Below are 22976 nucleotides of genomic sequence, written 5' to 3'. Positions count from 1 at the left end.
TTTAAAAAATATATTCGTTTTTTTTGCTTGATGCTCGTACAGCCTTTCACTCTCCCTCCTGCTGCTTTTTTAAAGTCAGCAGTGCCCTAGTGTTAGCTATTGAAAGTTAACAGATTGACAGGTTGATACCATCAAAGGCCCAAATGTGTCAATCATCGTTTAGCTTGTTAAACACTACCTGTAGTGTGCTGTGGCAACTCATTGTGTCAAGTGAGAGGCGGTTCTCAGTGGCATGAGCATCAAAGTGTGAGTGAATTTAAGTGGATTCACTCGATGAAGCATTCAATAAAGACAAGCATTTTTCTACGTTCTTCTTGTTTAAGATTAATTCACATGATGAAGGCGGCACGGTGGGACAGTAACATGTTTAAAACCTTTTAATTTTTTTAACAACACTTTTTTTCGGTATCAGATCGGGACTGTATCAGCAGATTCTCAAAATCAAGTGACTTGCACTCGATTGCAAAAATATGCGATCGGATCCATCTTTAATATATCTATACATATATACACTCACCGGGCACTTTATTAGGTACACCATGCTAGTAACGGGTTGGACCCCCTTTTGCCTTCAGAACTGCCTCAATTCTTCGTGGCATAGATTCAACAAGGTGCTGGAAGCATTCCTCAGAGAGTTTAGTCCATATTGACATGATGGCATCCCACAGTTGGTGCAGATTTGTCGGCTGCACATCCATGATACAAATCTCCCGTTCCACCACATCCCAAAGATGCTCTATTGGATTGAGATCTGGTGACTATGGAGGCCATTTGAGTACAGTGAACTCATTTTCATGTCCAAGAAACCAGTCTGAGATGATTCCAGCTTTATGACATGGCGCATTACCCTGCTGAAAGTAGCCATCAGAAGTTGGGTACATTGTGGTCATAAAGGGATGGACATGGTCAGCAACAATACTCAGGTAGGCTGTGGCGTTCCAACGATGCTCAATTGATACCAAGGGGCCCAAAGAGTACCAAGAAAATATTCCCCACACCATTACACCACCACCACCAGCCTGAACCGTTGATACAAGGCATGATGGATCCATGCTTTCATATTGTTGACGCCAAATTCTGACCCTACCATCTGAATGTCGCAGCAGAAATCGAGACTCATCAGACCAGGCAACGTTTTTCCAATCTTCTATTGTCCAATTTCGATGAGCTTGTGCAAATTGTAGCCTTAGTTTCCTGTTCATAGCTGAAAGGAGTGGCACCCGGCGTGGTCTTCTGCTGCTGTAGCCCATCTGCCTTCAGAGATGCTCTTGTGCCTATCTTGGTTGTAACGGGTGGTTATTTGAGTCACTGTTGCCTTTCTATCAGCTCGAACCAGTCTGGCCATTCTCCTCTGACTTCTGGCATCAACAAGGCATTTCCGCCCACAGAACTGCCGCTCACTGGATATTTTTTCTTTTTCGGACCATTCTCTGTAAACCCTAGAGATGGTTGTGCGTGAAAATCCCAGTAGATCAGCAGTTTCTGAAATACTCAGACCAGCCCTTCTGGCAACAACAACCATGCCACGTTCAAAGTCACTCAAATCACTTTTCCTCCCCATATTGATGCTCGGTTTGAACTGCAGGAGATGGTCTTAAACCATGTCTACATGCCTAAATGTACGAGTTGCCCCCATGTGATTGGCTGATTAGAAATTAAGTGTTAAGGAGCAGTTGGACAGGTGTACCTAATAAAGTGGCCGGTGAGTCTAATATATATATATATATATATATATGTTTGTGTGTGTGTATGTATATGTATATTCATAAATGTCATTTCTATGCCATTGTGTAGTAGTGATAGGGTCTGAGGGTGCATGTATCAAAGAAGTGCAGGTTAAATAATGTTTTATCACTGCATAATTTTAGTCAATTGTCTTAATTATCGTTAATCACGCAGTGTTATTGTGAATACAACACTGTCACTTGCATGAAATGATTTACTAAATGAAAGCCTGTATTGTGAAGTGCACACAGGCTAATTGCAGACAGTGTACATTTAGAACCTGTTCTCCCCTAGTTATGTAATTTGTTTTGTGTGCTGCTCCTATACAGTTAGCCTGAAACAGCCTTTGCCCTCGTATAAAGCTGACATTTAATATGTGAGATACTCCCTTGACGCAGGCCCAGACCTGAGAGAGTCTGGACTGGATGATCCTGCTTTGAATGACTGGACGGGTGGCAGTCCAAGTGGCTCGCCATGGTTTACGTTGGGATTTGCATGTTGGCTGGTTTTTCCATACACCTGCAAGTGTTTTGAAAACAATATTTGCAACTCATACACAGTGAAAAAGATCGGATCAGTAAATACGAGATCAACAAAGTGCAGGATTACAGAGGTAGTGTTTATATAGACCGCTTTAAACTTTTATTATCCAACACAACCTTATCACCATCAGACACCAAGTTGTGAGTACAAGTCTGTCTTGAGGGGACGATATGGAAATAGTCATAAAATGGCATCTTAAATGTCCAACTTCCTGTATCTTTTTGGGTATTACACAATGCTAAATGAAAAATGGCATCAAGGGGAAATGTGGGGAAAAAGGTCCCGGAGATGTTGGAGGTAAATTGGTGATTTTTTTTTTTTTTTTTTTTGAGTATGTTCACACAAAAGAGCCAGAGCCGCCTTGAACACATCTGTCTTGTTCTTCTCACGATGCCGTGCAGTCAGTGGGTCCTTGGCCAACCCCCTCACGAGTGAATGAATGGAGCAGTGGAATGCCGCTGATGGACTTTTTCTTCCCCAAACACGCTCGCTCACTTAACACAACCATGAAAGGCACATCAGTTTATGTAACCGATTGCGAGATGATTTTGTTGGTTGCTTGTTTGTGCGGACCACGCTACAGGCGCCTTGACACTTTTAGAGCTGTGAAATCGCAAGCGGTCGCCGGCTAGCGTGTAAACTTACCCCTTATGAACCTAGGGTCTTTGGTCAGTGTGCACGCAACTAAACAGGCCCTCGCAGATAATGAAGGATACCAAAGGCAGGAAAGGCATGAGATTCATAGGAATAGGGGGGTGTAATTAGTGAAGGGGGGTACCTGGTGTACCTTGAGTCCAGGCATGTGAGGGTCACTGCGGTCGAGGGCAAAGTGGGCCCCTCGTACCTTCTCACAATCAAAGTGGAACACCTGATCTTGTGCATGTCAGGGCTTCACTCTGAATAAGCCACGCTTTGAGGCAGGGGTCCCGACCCCCCCCCGAATACATTACACTCTGCACAGAGATCCTTGTGTTGTGTTTGCAGCTCTAACACTACTGCTTGGCAAACCACACTTGTTTTAAGTAACAAATATTGAGTATTCATTGTTGTTCTGTTAAGTTTTCGGTTGCCATAGTAGCGAGCCTGTAATTTTTTACAGAAGTCCACTTCTGATAGTGTTGTAATTGCTCAATCAAGTTTGATTTGCTGGAGGTAAAAAAAAAAAAATGTATTCCCCAAACAGCTCCAATTTTACAGTTGTTTGGTGATTGAGGAATGGGAAAACCTGTAAGTCAGGGAACTCATAACTCATGCTCTCTCACATGGAGCTCCACATTGGGGAATTGAAGGTTATTTTGGGTGTCCTCCACACTGGAATAATGGTGCTAATAGCTGTCAGCTTTACTCCTAAGCCTTTTCCACATAAGCTAACTAATATGACTACGTCATGAGGCATTCTTATGGACAACATAGCTGAGATCAGGAGTATTGTTCAATGATTGTTGTATATCTGTGAAGTTAAGAACCTTGGTCGAATTTTTTTTTTTTTTTTTTTAAATCTTGAGTAGAGTACATAGTCTTCCGGATACGAGTATGTCAAAGTAAGCAGCATTCTTGCATTGCATGGGGAAGTGTTCCAATTTGCGCCATGGCTTTGTGCTCACTCAGCACAGAGGAGTACAGCTGGACTTTTTAAAGGCTGATTTATAGGCACAAAATTGATAAAATGACAAGTAAAAATGAACAGGATTTCATTGTTTGACCACTTGTGAAGATTGAGTGAGTGTTCGGGGCCAATGATTCCCTGCTTGTGAATACTAGGGGTGATGGTCCGAGCCTTCATTGGTATGTCTTGACCTCTCTAAGAACCATCTTTATGACCTGCACCTCATGACTGGTGAGCGGGGTGGCTGTGAGTTCACCCTGAATGGATGTTTCACCCTGTGGACCTGGAACTAAATAATGGCTGCTGTTGCCTGCCTACCAAAAGACCAACTTTTCTTTTTGATGGTCGTATTTTGTTTCCATGTCAACAGCTAACATCTAGCCAAGCCCCTCACCCTTGTGTTGCCATTCGAATCCATTCATAATATTTTATTTTTATAGATCTGAAGTATATATGTCAAAATTTACACATGAGTTGGTACCTCTGCCCCACTCATGTTTGGCATATTGTCTGGATTGTATGGTTGAGGCACGTCTGTTTGGGTTTGAAGACTGCCCTGGGTCCGAGGGCATGGGTGGTAACTCTTCAACTAGAGGCACCATGTGACGGGCGCACTGGTTTGTCTCATATTGTGGTTGGACATTGCCAAGCCTGGCCTCCTGCCGAATTGCCAGCTTAGCATTTCGGTACACCAGATGACTAACATGCACTATTGTAAGTAGTACATTACATGACGCCTGAGTGAATTCTTGTCATCTGATTGGTTGTTTGCCATTGATTATTATTACCCGTTTTTCAATTTAAATCTTTATTTGCAATTTGTGAGTATTTTACTATTTATATTATTTGGAACTATTAGTTTGGAACTATTGCACTGGGTGGGGAGGAGATATTACATAGAATTTGTGCCTCTCTCAGCAAAGTAAGTAAAGGCCTTTTAATGGCTGCTATAATCTTGCCTTTCTCCATAAAATGACAAATGTGGCTTTGTTGTGCAACAGTAAAATATTGTATCAATACATTTCTCCATTTGAAGAGCAGGCAGGGCTCAACAACTTCCTACATTACTTGCATCCATGCAACAATCTCGGCCCACACTTTGAGCACTTGCTGTGCACTAATATCCTTATTGCTAGCTAGCTACATTGTTCCTTTTTCATTAGGGATGTCTCTGATCCTATCACATGATCGGAAAGCGGGCCGATCCGCCATTTTTAAGAACATCGGAACTGGATGAAAAGGATCGGGTTTTGAAATTTTCTTTAAAAAAATATTTTATTCTTCAAGGGCTAAAAAGTAATATATATATATATATATATATACATTTTATATATATATATATATATATATAAACCCAGAAATACAATGGCATAGCAAAAAAAATAATACATACTCTACTACTCGTTTTATACTCTACTACTACAGTACTGTAAAATGTTCAGAACTTTTGTTTTAAAAAAAAAAAAAAAAAAAAAAAAAAAAACATCTATCGGATCGGGACTCAATATCGGCACATTCTCAAAATTAGGTGATTTGGACTCAGGTGAAAAAATATGCGATCAGGACATCCCAAATGTTCATTCATTATCAAAAACCACATAATTAATCATTGTTTTTCATTTGGGCAACAGAGAGAATATTTCATTTGTCACTTTGGTGAAAGGTGGTTCATTCAATGAGGCATTTCATCTTCGACCTCATGAAATATTTTAAAATAATGAGAGTTGCTTGTGCTAGCACAAGAATGACAAAACTGAAACCTGTGTAAAGGAGCTTAGACACTACAACTAAATTCAAACCACAGGTCTAAATGCACAAATCCGAATTTTTTTTTTTTTTTTTTTTGTCATATGTGAGGTTTTTTTCTGGCTGTTGTTCAGACAGACATTTATTTTCTGTACTTAACAACCCTAAAGTGACAGCGGCAGAAGAATAAAAATAAAATATGTCACAAGCAGCCACAGTTCAAGAGAGTACTTATCACCCAGCTTGTTATTCAGCTCATTGTAAGACAGACCTATGATTCGTGTTTGATCTCTGTCTATCCCCTCAAAGCAATTTGAACCATTTCAGATTGAGAATTGCATGTGAATATTCTTAAGTGCCTTATTAGTGTATAATGGTATTTATGTTTCACTGGCTACAGCCATTGATCAAAGTGTTGACACCAGAAGCGCTCTGCTCAAGTATGCAGTAGGTTGAGCCAATCACCGATGGACACAAAATGCCCTCGTCAGAGAGCTTCGCGGGGCCCCAAATAGGCATCTATTCATCTGCCTGCACAAATCACAGCTTGGGCAAGAAGCCACATTATCTTAGCTGCCCTTTCCAGTGCCCTCCCTAGTCACTTGCTATTATGAGTCTAGAGCCGCTGTTTGCACTGTTGCCCGGCATACACAAATCTGACTGGAATTACTACTGGATTTGATAAGGCCAAATTGAATCTGGAACGATGTAGCGGTAGATTTGCCCCCATTTAGTGATGAAGCTTCCCATCAGTTGAGCTCTAATCCAAGGTGATGTAACAGCGAGCGACTCAACAGCCTTTTGCAAAACCAGACAAAAAAATGGAATGACGTATCAAACTTTATTAATTTGTAAATACAGAATAAATATAATAAGGGTGGATGAATGTGAACAGATTAGGGCTGTGTAAATGAAATGGCTACAACAGGAATTGTTTATCCTTTTTGAAACATGTGGTTGCGTTACTTACAAATCCAACTTTCAAGTGCTGTGCTTGTGGCTTGGCTTGTCTCGCAACTGTATTTCTTTACTACTTGACAGACCTAACAAGAACATTGGAAATTTTCTAATGTTCCGTTATCTGGCTAGCAAATAATGCTCTTTGCACTTCAAATTAACTACTGTTAGTTGTAATATACACTGTGTAGAAAACCTGGATGAAAGATTGAGCATTAAATGTAATCGGTAGCACAGGAGAAGAAGTCTTATTGAAAAGCTAAAGTGATCTGTTGACACTGTAGTACAGGCTCACAACACTTCTTTCAACGTCGGGCTCTGGTTTCGCCGTCATAGCGAGCCGCTTCATTAAGTAGCACGTCTCCGGGCTTGAGGTCCGTATCCTGCCCTATCCTATCCCATGACCCTCAACTTGCCAGTCATTACGCGCACGTGTGCACACCCGCATATACACAGAGTTGGCATCAAGAAACGCACAACACGTTCAGTCGCAAAATTGGAAAAAGTCCTACACGTTAACTCCGAGCTCCCCAAGTCCTGCACTGAAACACACTCGTTGACTTCGCCCATTTCTCACTGTCAGTCCCAATCAGCCAACGTAATCGTACACCGATCAACAAGAACATTCCCGTTTTCTACTACAAACAAGAAGCCTAACACAGGCCTTCTATTCCTGCAAGAGGCCCAGTTGTGCTCCACTGACTTTCCAGGATAAATGGAGTTAATGGGAGTCATATGCCGGCAGTTGGTTTAGGCCTCGCCAAAGTAAAACATCTTGAGTGTAGCCATGAGGTTGCTGGAGACATGAAAAGCAATACAAACTGGTATGAAATTTGTGTGTAGAATACCCAATAGCGCACAGGCGTGTTATATAAGTATGGAGACCTCCACTTAACATGTAAGCACATGTTACACAGGCGGGCCTGCAAAAGCCATTAGCCTGGTGTGTGTCGCTTCCCGAAAGCAGTTGATTGGGGTGCTGCGAAGCATGCTCTCTAATTGGACGTCGGGCGGTCAGCTAATGAGGGAGGAAAGCCCGAGTCCGGGGTCACTGTGGCATTCCTGCCATCCAGCAAATGGATGAAGAAAGCATACCTGAAAAATCCAAATTAGGGTGGGCCAGTCAGGATAAAGCATAAAAAACAATCACACAGTCCTCAGATTTAAGCCTTAAGAGACCCTTTAAATATACAGTGGTACCTCTACATACAAAGTTAATTTTCAGGACCTTGTTTGTAAGTCGAAATGCTCGTATGTCGAGCAGGTTTTTCGCATAAGAATACATTACAATTCTATTAATTAGTTCCACAGCCCAAAAACCTACACTAAATCCTTAATAAATACTGCTGATACTATTGCAAATAGCAATTACAAAGAGCAAAACAAATAAATTATGAATAATAATTATGAATAATAATAATACCTGTAATAATGTAATGAATCGGGTTCTAATGTGGCGGACGTTTTTTTGTTGTACCTGAATGCACCGCGGGGCTGACGTGAAAGTGAGATAGAGTTCGGTTCTATTTTACTTCCTATTTTAATGTTTTGACGCTGGCGTTGATGTTGATGGAATAAATGATTAGAAACCTGACTAAGCTGGCGATTTCTTTGGCAATGTTACCACAATAATAATTGCCACCTTAACTTATAAAGACTGGCAAACGAAGGAGGACCGTCATAGACCGTCTACGGCTGTATTGTTGAGCGAGCCATATCATGGATGCGCTGCATGCGCACATCATGCTCATATTTTTCTTATCATATCAATCTTCATGTCAATGGTAACGGTAAGCATCACCTTTTTCCCTTTTTTTCACCACCTGCACTAACATTTGTTGGAACCCATGTTGATTTCTTTCACAAGAAAATCTGCCATGCGTCCGTCTTGCGGGAAAACAAACTGAAGTGCTGTCATAGATTGTCGTATTTGAAGCATGACGTCGGATGTAGAAACAAATGGAGAGTCAAATTTTACGTCGGATGTCGAAAAGATCGTGTGTCGACGCGATCGTATGTCGAGGTACCACTGTACACTCAAAAATGTTGATCCCCCACCCTTTTGCTGAAAAATACCTACTAAACAAGTCAAGGTTTTAGAAGTACCTCAGCCTGTAATGTGCATGTCTCACATGAGCTTATCATTTCAGATTTTATTTGTCGAATACACAGCTATTTTCACCTCCAAAGCATGCAACAAAATGTCACCTTTTTTGCTATTTTTCGCAAAAAAATGGGCAAATGGGTTTGTCAAGTATCGTGATGGATGATGGATGTTAATCCATTTAGTCCTACATACTAATATGGAATGGGGCAAAATGTCCCTAAGAACTCTTAGAGAGTTAACCCTTTTTAAAGTTACTACTGTCTGCATGCAGCCTCAACATATGCACGAATGAACCACACCAAGTTCTATATAAGCTCGTTCTACCACATCTTTAGCTATGCTGCCGTTACCCGGAATTAGTCAAATGATTTTGCCATGTTTGCTTCCCCACATGTTTTGGCTGAGGAAGCAGTTTGAGCGTACGTCAGCTTTTAGCTAGAGAAAGTACTCATTTGGCTCCTAAAAACAGGGTTTTAATGAACGGAAAAATCTCGATGCATGTTGTGGAAAAGGATGAAGCACTTGTGGCTGTAGGCGTCGTCAAAACATCACATGATGTTGGAAGAATAGTGTTCATAGCTGCACTAGTAGACCTCCAGGGGGACTAGAAGAATCCATGCCAGCCCCCTAGTAAAACACATGTTGTTTTCTTTTCCTTGACTTTGTCACCTGTCCACATGGCAACATACTGCATGCTCTGTATTTTACTGCCGGAGCAGACATGCAATCGGGCTTCCCGTTCTCTTTGGAGAAAAAAAAATGCAACGCTCCTTCATAAAATCGCATAAAACTACCTAGGCTGTTATGTAAAGAAACATTTCAAGTCAAATAGCTGACAGCATAGAGCTTGTGAGTTGTTTAGATGCTTCAGTCATACGCTCACTTTTATTTCCTCTACAAAGAAAGATTGACATTCAAATTGTGTGTTTTACGTGTGAAATAGTTCAACAAGGCAGATTAATTTATAATTAGACCTACTGCCACGCACCAGACTGGAACAGAACTCGATTTTATTTCATTTCTTACTTTTTACTTACGTGCTACTTATTCTATGACTTTGCTTGACATAGCTTTCAATAAAAACACTAATACATCATGAGGCATGCGTATGGACCACTATTGTGTCATTACAGAATGGTGTCATGATTTGCATCATGTTTTGGAAAATCGCATAGCTCAAACCTGCAGCGTGATATCTATTATCTCACATGCCAACAAAGCAAAGCCCCACAGTACTTGTGTCGTGACATCACACACTTTCCTACTACTCTACAGAAGTCAAAGAATCACAGAGAAGACTGTAAGCATGAAAAAAAATTATTATCTCTGCCCTTACAGAGAGTATCTTGAGTGCCAGGGGCACCCTACCTGTTTGTCAGCTCAGATGGGAGGTGCCAGCTGACTGACCAACCCTTACCTGAGATGGATGCCCGTGGCGTCCTCCACCTCATTCTCCTTTGCCCAATGACACTTGAGCAGAGCACAGCTTTACCATGGTGATCATATTCTCCAAAAGCCTGGAAAAGAAGAAGGGTGTCAATGATGTAAGGCCCAAGAGCAGCGAACGACGGCCGGTAAGAGATGAATTGGAACATTTTGTACAATATGTCAGTTTTGTCAGATGAATATCACCACTTAATGTCAACTCACACTCGCTGCATGTAGTAACAAGCCATGCTCCCTTTTCATAGGGAATGCCTTAATTTGCTGTATGTCGACCTCACACGTCGTACTTTGAAATGATTATATGCCTTGGTGCCTTTACTTATGAGTAGGCCTGTCGCGATAACACATTTTCGCTGGCGATACATTGTCTCGTAAATTATTGCCGATATGCGATATTATTGTCAATTTTTGAAAACCAATTCAACCACTAATGTAGTGACAACACACTATTTAATCGCCCATTTAAATGCAATAAATTGTTACTCTAAAAATACAAACATATTAAAACACACGCAATGCATAACTTACTATTTGAAAGCTAGCTAAGTGTACGTGGAATATGAAATACGTGTGAAACCCAACGCCATGTTTGTTTTCTGCCGATTAGAGCCGATCAAAAGTGTTTATATATCCAAATTAACTGTCATCTTGTACTGCAAAGTGCACGTGTTGGCAAATTTGAAGCCAAATTATTCATTGCCAATCAGATTTTTTCATAATGGGTGTCATTTTAAAGCTATCTTAGTGTTGAATCGGAAGTACTGTATGTGAGAGTAATTCCAGACTTCTTTATGACGTACTTTTATTATGAAATGTTGGCCGGAAGTAAGTTCGCTAAGCTCTAACCGTAGGCTTTACATGTAGTAAAAAAAGTGCACTTGTCTTCTATTTTCGTCTTGCATGAGGTGTCGGTTCTAGATTTGTCTATTTTTGGCTTCGTTTGTAAATGCTGTAAACCAGAGAGTTTGAAGCGTCACCTTTTAACTGCAAGTTTGCGTTTTGGAGAAGACTGCGAATGTTTTTAGCAGGCTAAAGTGGTTAGTATATTGCCTTTTTTCCATTAGCCTCAATGTAGCAATGTTTATGTGTTTTCTTATTTCATATATCTGATCTTTACTTCTAGGGTGTGTTGATGACCAATAAAACATCTATTAAAGGAAATGGCGTCTCATATGCAATCAGCATGCATGCGTGCTAAGTGCACACAGCACATGCAAACACAACAAGCGGTGATATATCGCAGCCGAGAAAATTACCGACCTCATTTTCATGTACTGTGCGAATGATTTACTTATTGCATATTGCGACAGGCGTACTTACGAGTATAACAGTTTTGGGTAACGACCTGCTTCTTCATCAACTTTTTTTCCTCTTTGTTGCAATTTCAATCATTCATTCATCTTCTGAACTGCTTATCCTCATGAGGGTTGCGGGGGTGCTGGAGCCTATCCCATCAAATGACGGGCATGAAGCAGGTTACACCCTGAACTGGTTTCCAGCCAGTTTTTTTTTTGTTTGTTTTTTTGTGAATTGGAAGTTAAAAAGTTGTTCTTTATCTAAAGTTGATATGTGCAACTCTCCAAAGCCTCAAAGATTTAAAATAGACACACCTTCATTGCTGTGTTGACCGCGCTCTTTGTTAAACGACGCTATTTCTGCCGCTACTTCCAGGATGAAAATACATATTGGACCAATCAGGTAGCCAATTTATGAGGCAACAGATTAGCATATAACAGGCTAATCAATCGCTTGATAGCTTGAAACGGTGCTTTAATGAAGAACGTAAACATTGTACTTAGGTTTTCATTAGTTTCTTTTGACGAATGGTAGGTACAGCTCCAGCCACAAGTATAACTTTGTTGGCAAAGCCCCCATCTCTATTGTACATAAATTTAAGTCATCTCTCACTTAGGCTCTGCCGCAGGAATTACGATTGAAGGTGGAAACACACGATAGTAGTTTCTTGGCTCGGCATACCCGTAGGCGCTTATTGAATTGTCGCTAATAAGACAAGTTGGAGGAGGCAGTAATACAGCATTTGGTTGGTTTGCCAACTACCATTGACCCCCAAAGAAGGTTAAACCAATCAGAAGAAAGCTACTGCAGCCAAAGGTCAACATGTTTGTGCGGGGGTGAAGGGTGGGTGTGAAGGGAGGGAGATGGATGTGGGAGCTCAGTCCTTATTGACATCGAGAAGTTTGGAAATAGGGCCAAACAGCAAAATTACTGGACCATTTTTTGGCTTCTAAAGGGTTCCCCTTCATCAAAAATGTCATATTTAGCTTTATCTAGGGTGAAAAAAACTAATATAGGGTGTTTTCCATCAAAGGAATTGTTTTGTTTTTTTTCATTCTTGGTTGTACATATTTATTATTGTTATGCAGTGATAACCTCAGCATGAGTCACTGTAATTTTCCGCCGCATTTTCCCTTTTGTCCCTCGTGTGCAACTGAAACCACCACACTGTTGGAACCAAGTTAATTGTGAGACAGAGAGATCACAAGATAGGCGTGTGCAGGCGAACCTCTATGCACGCTATAGTCTTAATTAAATCTGCAATAGTGGATTTACATAAGCAGAACGGAAACATCATTCATCCATTTGCTAAGGCACCCATCTACATTGACAATTGTAATTGAAATGTCACACACAACAACAATAAAGTTTTATTATAATTTGTGTGACAACAATATACTATACAATAGCCCACAAACAGTTTGCTGAAGACATGTCAACAAAGCACATGGATTAATGGAACCATGCCTGATGGTCAGATGAGACGGGCAGGCTTTCTTGTGTACCGTCTTCAGAAGAGGCTTTCTCCTGGGGTGACAGCCATGCACAGCAATTTGATGTAGAGTGTGGCGTATGGTCTGAGCACTAACAGGCTGACCCCCCCACCTCTTCAATCTCTGCAGCAATGCTGACAGCACTCCTTTAGCGAGTCACATGACATTTTGGAGGGAAAATGACAAGCAGTACTCAATTTGGACATTTAGGGATGTACACAGTTTCTAAGGGGTGTACCGACTTTGTTGCCATGGGTTTAGATATTAATGGCTATATTTGAGTTATTTTGAGGGGAAAATAAATTAACTGAATTATATAAGCTGCACACAGACTACTTGTCATTGTGTCAAAGTGTCATTTTGTCAGTGTTGTCTCATGGAAAGATAAATGCGAAATGCGAGGGGTGTACTCACTTTTGTGATACACTGTAGCTTTGTCACATTGATTTTATGGTATAGTATAGCATTTCTGTTGCAAATAAAAGCCCCTTTCACATACGCCTAAACACCGTTTAAATCCCGGTCAGCCCTTGTATGTGAAAGTAATTTTCTGGGTAGACTGACATGGAGATTATGCGGACATTTCGCCTCTCAGTATAATGTCCGGGACTTTCCCGGGATGAGGCGTATGCGAAAGCAAGCTTTAAATTCCTGGGTCACAGCACGATGGCTAATGACGTAAATATGGAGGGCCGATTGTCACTTCCTCTTTCTTCGCCGCAATTATCGACATGGTAATCTGGAAATAGCTAAATTAAGATGAAAACATCACCGAGGAATATGTGGTTCATTTTGTTGCCGGTGTTAGGGTCCGCAACTGCAGAAACAAGGTTGTACCTCAAAGCACAAAATATTGGAGGGATGCCTTCAAGGGTTTATTAAATCCAATCAAAAATACACGCGATCGCGGGAAAAGGGGAATAACACAATGGTTCAGTGACAGTAGGTCGACGGGGATCAATAATACTAACCTAAGCGTAGTCAGAGAACCGATAAGACAACAAAACAAATAATCTCAAATACCAGCACAACGAAGGGGGTTTCAAAACAATGTCAGCAAACAAACAAACTAGCAAATGCACGAAATTTGAGAGTACGAGGTGTCGAATGGCGCCCAGCAAGTTAATATCTCGGCACCCTTCTCTTGGATCGCCTGGGCTTAAAATACAGTCTTGATGGCCTTGAATTGGCTGCATTTACGACGTTGGGAACACTCCCACAACCGGCTCTGTAACAAAACACGATTTAACCAATATTGTGATGCCGTAATGCCCGAGTTATAAAATCGCGCCAGCGGCCCTCCCCGCACAGAGAGTGCCAGTAGGCAACACGGGACAAGTCTGTGAAAGTGTCCAACCCGGGTCATTCCAGGGATATCTCTAAATGCAATAAAGCAAAGACGCGAGTAAATCCCGACTCACCTTACACGGGAATTTACCGAGATATGTTTGTGAAAGGGACTACACTGTAGACCTGAGGCAAGTGTTACAGTTCTGTGGGTCACGAGTTTGGAATGCAGTATAAAATAGTCTCTTAACTAGTCATTTCCCCTGTAATTCTTCACTTTCAGTATTCCACATTTTCTTATTAAATTCACACATTCCTTCCAATTAACTGTGACTCTTCAACATAACATACTTTGTATGGATTAAATAATGCGTGTATTGTGTGTTGTCATGCATTTATATATATTCAGTTTTCTGAATCTTTATGGCTTTTTATTATTATTATTTTTAGCGTGAGCGCCACACCATGAGCAGAGGGACGACCCTCTTCTCTTGTGGAACTGCTGGTGAGTTCTTGACTTTCTTTTTGGCTATTCATGTTGTCATCTCTCTAAAGTTGCATAAAAATGTATTAACAACAATCAATGAATTTAGCATTTTGTTTTGCTAGAAGTGAAGAAAACGGAAACTTTCAAACTACATACTTACAGGTTTTCCTCTTTCTGTCATCAGGGTTGAGGTGATGTTTTACTGGGGTTAATTTTTTACCTTTGTCTGACAATTACAAATGTTTTTTTTTTTTAAATAAGATGTTTCAATAACCTTTGACCAAGTTGAATAAATTAAATATTAACTGTGGTGAACTTGTGACGCTTCGATAGTTAATAATGTTACAGTCTTGTATTGCTTCCAGTGTTGTCACATTAAAAGGTGCAACATTGCCATGTGTCATGGCATATTATACTGTCGTTAAAGTACACACTTCTTCTGAATGAATGGTGAAGTGTCTCAAACTTTTGACCGAAGTGTATTAACATTAAGAATATTAACATGACTTATGGGTCTTTAAAGGGATCCACAGATTGAAAGACTTTATTGTTATATACGTTATTATGGGTTAAAATAATTTGATATTGAAACCCCTCTTGATGTTTTCGTTTATATACAATTTATGAAATTAGTTTATAGGGTAGGTCGCCATTGTTGTTGACGTTGCAGGGCAATGACGTCTAGGGCTGCAGCTTTACGAGTATTTTAGTAATCGAGTAATCGACTGAAAATTCTATCGATTAATCGAGTAATCGGATAAAACTTTTTTTTTTGTAGGTAAATAGAAATTAAAGATATACATGAGAGAAAAAAAAGACATTTAATCCAATATTGAACCATTTTCAGTCAATCAATGTCTTTATTTTTGATGTACATTGTTGAAAACTGCCAACAATTGCATCTCAGATGTGACTAGAAAAAAAATTATTTGCTTTCACTCAAAAAACCTCTAGATCTTATTAAAAAAAACAAACATAATTCTTACCTAAAAATGTAATTACGCTTGATAACACACCTCACTTAAAAGCTACGTATTTTTCCCACGTGTTTCAATTGAATTTCCATTTGTGTCAAGCTATTTTTAAGTTGTAGTTAAGTTTTAAGTTAGTCTAAACTGTAAGTACTGATAGGATTTTGAGTTTTTGCAGTGTTCAAAATAAATGTATGATACCTGCTGTATTGGAGCACATTAGGGACAAGTGCTACTTGGTGTTTTATTCAGCAATGACTACTGAGCTAAAACTGACAGTTAGCTTTATTATGTTTTAATTTTACACCCTTATCACTCTACAGCGCTGTGTTTTTACAGATTAAATAAAGCCTGTGTGTAAGACACGTTAGCCACTCATCGACAGTGGTCATAATCAATAGACCCCTAGCCCTCCGAAGGGCTAACGGTACGTGAGCAAGTGACAGGAACGTTATTTATTAGCGTCGAGAAGTCTACTGCTTAAAGATGGCGGCTGTATACTAGCGCTGCCCAGACGCGGCCGAGTCTGTCATTTCACATCTAGTCCTAAATGCATGCGATATCTATAAGACGCATCGGACACTACCTGCTACAACACTAGCATCATGCGGGCGTAGTTGTTAGCAACGTCGGCATAGTTTGTAGCGGCTGTCGGCTGCAGTAAGGTTTTTTTTTTCTTTTTATTGCTTCTTCCTCTACGCATGTGACGTCAGCGCGTTGTCCCGCATTAAAAATAGTCCGGGCAAAACGTGATGCTTAGAGCTGGCAAAATTAAACGATTCCTCGAGGTGAATAAAATTACTCGGATCAGTTTTTAAACTCGAGTTGCTCGAGTATTCGTTTCAGCCCTAGTGACGTCACATGGTAATGCTGCAGGGCTTCCAGAGTATGACTCTGGCGACATAAACATGTCATCTGTTCAAGCCTTTCAGTTTGAAACCGAGAGAAACATTAATGAGCATGACAGCACTGTCGATATTTCACAAAACATGCAGCAAAAGCAAAATGAACAGGAAAGTCAGGATGAGACGAGACGAGAGTAGGAAAAAAAGTATTCTGAAACGTCATACAAGAGGCGAATTCGACACCCAAAGTACTACTGTGCGCTTAGCTTGTTTTGTTTAGATGCATACATGACAGAACAGGCTAATAATGCCTTACAAAAATACCTAGTAATATCAAATAAGGGTGGTTTAAATATGTGACTAATGTGGTGAACAGATCAACAATCTGCTTTGAAGCTACCACAAGAAAACACAATGCTTAAAAGTATGCGAGGGAAACACATGCAAAAAGTATTTTGAGGCAATAAAAAGTTAATAAAAGACTCAATAAAAACACAAATAGTAAGTACTTGCTGCTTTTAACCGATGAGCTCATGTGTCTGACGTCTCGCTGCGTAGAAGGAATTGCAGTAACCCGGTAGCATTCATTGAGTGACAGTGACGATGTACGTCCTCACCCCGAGCATTCATTGCGCGCCTAAAACATGGCGTCCTCCGTAGTTCAAAACATGTACCAAATATTAGATTTTTAAATGAATGGCAATATTTTATGTGTTTCTAATAACATATTTTAGTAAAAGAGAACAATTGCGCCTTATTCGAGCCTACAAGTCTTTAAGTCGGAGGTTCCCTTTAAAAAGAATGGTTTTCCTTCAAATCTCTAATATGCTTCAGCGACAAAATTTAAATAAAATGTATATAGCATTTACCGTATATATATACTGTACATCTTTTTTTTTTTTTTTTTTTAACATCGTCGGGCGGAGTTGCAGTAGCAATGAAGGAAGGAGTAGGTAGAACGTTCTCAGTCGTGTGCAGATGAGCGAGGTATCGCTTGTGTCGCGTTCAAGAACTGCTCGGATTTCTAGCCATCAGCGACCTTGCTGTCCGCAACAATGTGGACCCCAGCACGTCTACTGCACATCATTTGGTTAGACTCGTCATATGTCGATAGACTCGAAAGTGTCCTTTCTATTTCGTCCATATGTGATGACTGTCAATTCCCCCCCTGTGTTTTATTCCAAGACATTGTTGAGGACAGCAAGGTGGCAAATGGCTAGGGATCCGAGCAGTTCTTGGGAAAAAAATTGTTCGTTGACGACAACAACATTGGTTTGCGCCTGTAAGAAATATGAGAAAAAATGCATAAAACATTCGAAACGGTACGCAAGGGAACTGAAGCAAACATGCAAAACTGAAACAGTTCAATACATCCATGTGAACCATTACACCCATAATTACAATATTAAAAAATAGTTTTAAAGTTCAAGAATATTTTTTTCATAACATTTTATGATTATATATATATTTTTTAATAATACCAGACCAGTATAGTACCATTTGTTATATTTAGTGAAGCTTCTTTAATCCAAATTCTCTTATATCCAATGGGGGAAAACAGTTTTCAATGCTGTTGTGAGCATCCTAACACAGATTGTGTTACGCCTAAGTCGTTTCACTGTAGTTGGCTCTTTAACTTCCTCTTCTTGGTCACGCTCTTGTGATACGTTGCACCTGCCTTCACATTATGTTGCGTATCACACTCTCATGGGAGCTTAACAACAATACACTTCCTTCAATAAAAATACTCCCGATGTTCTCTTCTTCTTTTTGCGTGTTGACATTTTAGCAGAGTGCGGTGAGGGCTCTCTGTTGCGTGCCTCGTTCATTCAGGCGTCACAAGACACTTTTGATGTCCTTGCTTTTGTTGAATTGTTTTCATGACATTCCTGTCAGGTCATTTAAATGGTGTTCTCCAAAGAAACCACATAAATGGCCATGTTGGAGAACATTATTAAAAAGAAAAAAAAGAACAGGATATAGGCAAGTAAACTTTTTTTGGCCAGATTTTTTTACCCCAAGAACCACCTAAAAGTTCAATAAAAATTGTATCAAATACAGGTTTTACATTAAGTGGTTTCTAAAGATTAAATGCAAATGTACAGTATGTACTAAGAGAACTACAACAACAGAACTGTACTCTGGCAGGAATTCTTTTGTGTACACGCGTACTTTGAGATCACTGTGACAGACTATAAATCACTCCACTCACTGAATCATGCCAGTCTAAATGCCTATTAGTAAGCGTATCGTGTTTTTCCTCATGATTCTTATTATGAATAGCTTTCTGGAATCAGTTCTTCAACAATTTCATTCAACAATTGTTGGTTTCGGTCTATATTAAAACTGCATGTTGTCACTATCATAAATCGCGGAGCCACTGTAGAGTGAACAGAAGAAATATTTCTTTGTAATGAGAGCTATTTTTTATGTCTGAGAGACCAATGATTTGTTATATGGATAGCACACTGACTGATTGTACTACGCTGCCTGCCTTAATGTTTTCAGTCTGTTCTAAGCATGTTCTGTTCCACAATTTGCCGCCTCTCACGCATGAACAGAGCAACAGGATCTCTTTGAAGGCATGCTGGTTAAGCTATCCTGCCTATGTTGGAAGAGAAATCTTGTCATTTGTAATTTGAAATAGAGCTTTTGTGACACCCATCCTGGAATTTTTTTATGACACCTCATATAAAGTACTTTGACAAAAGGTTTCTTGCACCATCGCAGACAAGTGAGAAGACATGCATATTAGTGTGTACAGTATGTCCAAGATTGTTGTTGTGTAAACCTATTCTGAGAGACCATGTTTGTCACTTCTGCAGAGGCAGACAGATGGCTAAATCCAGTGCGAAGCTTCCAGTCAGGTACCAGTCTGGAAAGCCTGTGGGATGCGATGCCTGAGCCGGGCACTACCACAGCTATCACCAACCTGATCAGAGATCTCAGCCTGGCTGAAGGCGCCTTGAACAAAACCAACCCCGTCGTCCCTGCCGCTTTGCACTACACCACTACCGCCACCGGCCAAGCTCCCACGGCGCCCCCCAGCAAGCGTCAGTGTCGCTCTTTGTCCTTGTCCGACGAATTCGGCGGTTTTCGCTCATCGTGGCGGCCTCAGGGATCCCGATTGTGGACTGCGGTGGAGAAGCGACGGTGCTACAGCGGGGGGAGTGTCCGCACTGGCGGAGGGTTCTCTAGCAGTCACTGCCCTGCCATGCAGCGGAGCTCCAGCTTCAGTTTTCCTTCATGCACCAGCATCCCCACCGATGGACCTTTGGAACTGCCCTTCTTCAACCAGAGACTGCCAGCCCACCCTCACTTTACAGCCTCTCCGGTGTCCCCCAGCTCTCCTTTCTTCCAAACTCCCCAGTCCTACCGCGGCCCCTTCCTGCGACCTCTCTCCCTCTCCCACGAGCAGATCAGCCTGCCTGAACTCCAAACAGAAGAGGCTTCTGAGGCCAGCTCTCCAGACTCCACCCCAGAACTCGGGCGGCGGTCCGGCCAGAGGAACGACGGTAACGGCTGTCTGTCTCGGAGCAGGTCACAGCCCTGCGTGCTGAACGATAAAAAGATAGGGATGAAGCGGCGGAGACCTGAGGACGCTCATGAGCAGAGGCCTTCTCTGGACCTTGCCAAGATGACTCAGGTGAGCTGAAATTGGCTGACATGCACAGACAAAATGTGCACATGCAAACATTTGTCCAGGTCTCATGGTGAAACTATTCGAGGAGCAGCCTGAATTTACACTACACTGATCCTTCGCGGTTAATGGGGACCAGAACCCGCCGCGATGAGTGAAAAACCGCAAAGTAGCAGTAATATAACAAGGGTCGCAATGCAAAAATCGCAGACATCAAGGAGTGGTCGAGATTTTCTTTTTAAAATATTTCCCCTTTGAAATGTTTTTTTTTTTTTTTTTTTGGATCGATTATTTATCATCTAAAATATTGGGGAAAATGCGACAGTAAAAAAAAAAAAATACAATTAAGCGATACTTATGAGGTAGATATCTGACTTATTTACAGACTTTTTTTCCCATTGAGACGTAATTTGTTTAAAAGTTTAAAATATGTGAATGAATAATTTAATAAAGTCATTTTTTAAAATATTAGACATCAATTAATGATTCTAAGCTAAAAATGATAGACATTTCGAACAATTAATATAATTACTGACCTTTTTTTTTGGGGGGCTGAGTTGAAACAAAAGCGGTTGCGCGGTGTCTGTAAACGGGGGTCTTCAGGGTAAAACGGACAAATTAAAAATAGTTCGCGGGCTTAATGCCCCATGAAGCTGCTATGGCAGCATATAGACATATTGTTCTATCAAACACAACAGCTCTTTTGGCTTAAAATACAGCAGATTATCTAAAAAGGGGTGCAACAGCAAAAACTGCTTTTACAGCCTTGCCTGTGTTCTCGCCATATATATTTCAATAAAATGCTTTTTAAGCACTTCAAATGTGACAATTATGATAAGTTTTAAACATGTTACTGTCCCACCGAATTATTTTTAAACAAGACAAAAGCTGGAAAATTCAGGGTGTTATTAAATGCTTCATTGAGTGAGTCCACTCAAATCCGCTCAGCTGCTCACTTGCACCCAATGAGTTGCCGCAGCAACTGTTTAACAAGTTAAACGAATATTGATGTATGCGGCGCTTTGATCTTGCTAGAGAACCGAACTTCAAACATAAAACGTCTGTCAATCATCGTTTACCTTAATAAGCAACTCCAGTGTACTCACTGCCTGACCAACAAAGAGCAGGAAGAGGGAAAGTGAGAGTGAAACTAAGCAATTGGCTCAGGACAGCTCATCTGTATTTGTATTTTTATTAGGGCTGTCAAACGATTAAAATTTTTAATCGAGTTAATTACAGCTTAAAAATTAATTAATCGTAATTAATCGCAATTAATCGCAATTCAAACCATCTATAAAATATGCCATATTTTTCTGTAAATTATATATATATTCTGTAAAATAAATTGTTGGAATGGAAAGATAAGACACAAGATGGATATATACATTCAACATACGGTACATAAGGACTGTAGTGGGCATTTCACTCTACTGTCATTTAAATCTGTCTATGCTGTCCTCACTCCGAAGCGTCTACTTTTTCCAAAGCTAGACCGCTTTAATAATTAGACTTCTTCCTTTTTCATCTAATTTATTAATAAAATGGCCTCAAACCATTGTCCTCTTTAGACCGTCGTAAAACTACAAAATAAAAGTACACAAGCATTGCATTAGCAACAACGTTAGCTTAGCACGCTATACAGATTCACTAAACATAAACAAAAAGCGTCTCATACAAAAAATATAACATTTCGCTTACTAACATAATATGTACATTCTTTACAGCAACCATACTTACGGACAAATCTTGTCCAAGGATCATATAAGGACAACATTATCAGCCCGAGACGTCGTGCAGCCATAATGAAGAAAAGAACTAAATAGTAAACCATGTCGCAAAGCGACCACAAGAGTTCGCTGTTGGACAACGCAAAAAGCCTAGCTGTAAAACTTACCAAAAGGCAGAATACTTTCTGAGCGGGACATGTGCGTTAATTAGGCTCGAGCGTATGACGTGGCACTCGCGAGGTTTCCGCCGCTATCGCCATTGTGGAAGCGAGAAACATAAACTGAGGCATTTCAACACAGGTCGCTCTTTAAAAATGGTTGGAAATTATTGTGCGGTAAAGAATTGCAACAACCGATCGAATAGAAAGGAGAATGTACAGCTCAACGGAACACCATTGAGTTTCTCCCGGATCCCTACATGGAGAAAAGGCGAGGGAAAGCTCATATCTGAACTTACCAAACGTCGAAGAATGGCATGGGTGGCCTCGATCAGAAGGAAGGGCATAACGTTTGATTCTCCAGTTACACACTGAGTTTGCTCTATGCACTTCCACTCCGGTAAGTTAATTTCGTTTGTTTACGCAAATTTCAGTAACTTTACGCCCTAAGTCGGCCTGTTGTTAGCTATTGCTACACCTAAACAACTAGCATGCATACATGTGCATTGTCTTCATAAGACATAATTCCTGTCGTTGTTAAATGAAAAAGCTGTAATATTTTGACGTGAGAGAGTGGCAAAGAATTTGTACACAGGCTACATTTTATGCAGCAAAAGATTTGTACATCCGTGGTCACAGACTAATGTAAACACACATTGCCTACCTTTGCTAGAAAGATGGCGTTGCCGTTTGCTATGGTCATTAAGTGAAGATCCTGCACCCATCCGCAGCAAAACTGTTCGTAGCTCTGTAGCGATTTGTAGTTTCGGAATTGCTGATGAGTGTTGTAACATATACCAAACACTAAATACAGCATGATGTCCATTTCGCGTAGTGGTGGAAGCTTGTCGCCATCTTTATTCCATTTGTGTTCGGCTTGCTCGTGAGGGTCAACATTGTTCACATCCTTAAAATTGCTCACATATCTGTCCTTCGCCGTGG

The 22976-nt window shown here is 40.6% G+C and overlaps 1 protein-coding gene across 1 annotated transcript in view; it reads left to right on the top strand.

The window, feature by feature from the left end:
• Window positions 1–22976, top strand: part of LOC130922872 (protein FAM53B-like) — a 51771-nt gene that overhangs the window by 10339 nt on the left and 18456 nt on the right. The window contains exons 2-4 of the mRNA XM_057848101.1: window positions 10023–10258; window positions 14657–14711; window positions 19335–20155. Of these exons, the coding sequence (XP_057704084.1) occupies window positions 10178–10258; window positions 14657–14711; window positions 19335–20155 (957 nt within the window). The 5' untranslated portion in view covers window positions 10023–10177. The remainder of the gene's footprint in view (window positions 1–10022; window positions 10259–14656; window positions 14712–19334; window positions 20156–22976) is intronic.

The sequence above is a fragment of the Corythoichthys intestinalis genome, chromosome 10 (assembly GCF_030265065.1).
Source record: "Corythoichthys intestinalis isolate RoL2023-P3 chromosome 10, ASM3026506v1, whole genome shotgun sequence".
Taxonomy (NCBI): Eukaryota; Metazoa; Chordata; class Actinopteri; order Syngnathiformes; family Syngnathidae; genus Corythoichthys; species Corythoichthys intestinalis.
Note: the sequence above shows the minus strand (reverse complement) of the source record. Positions and strands in the feature narration are given on the sequence as shown.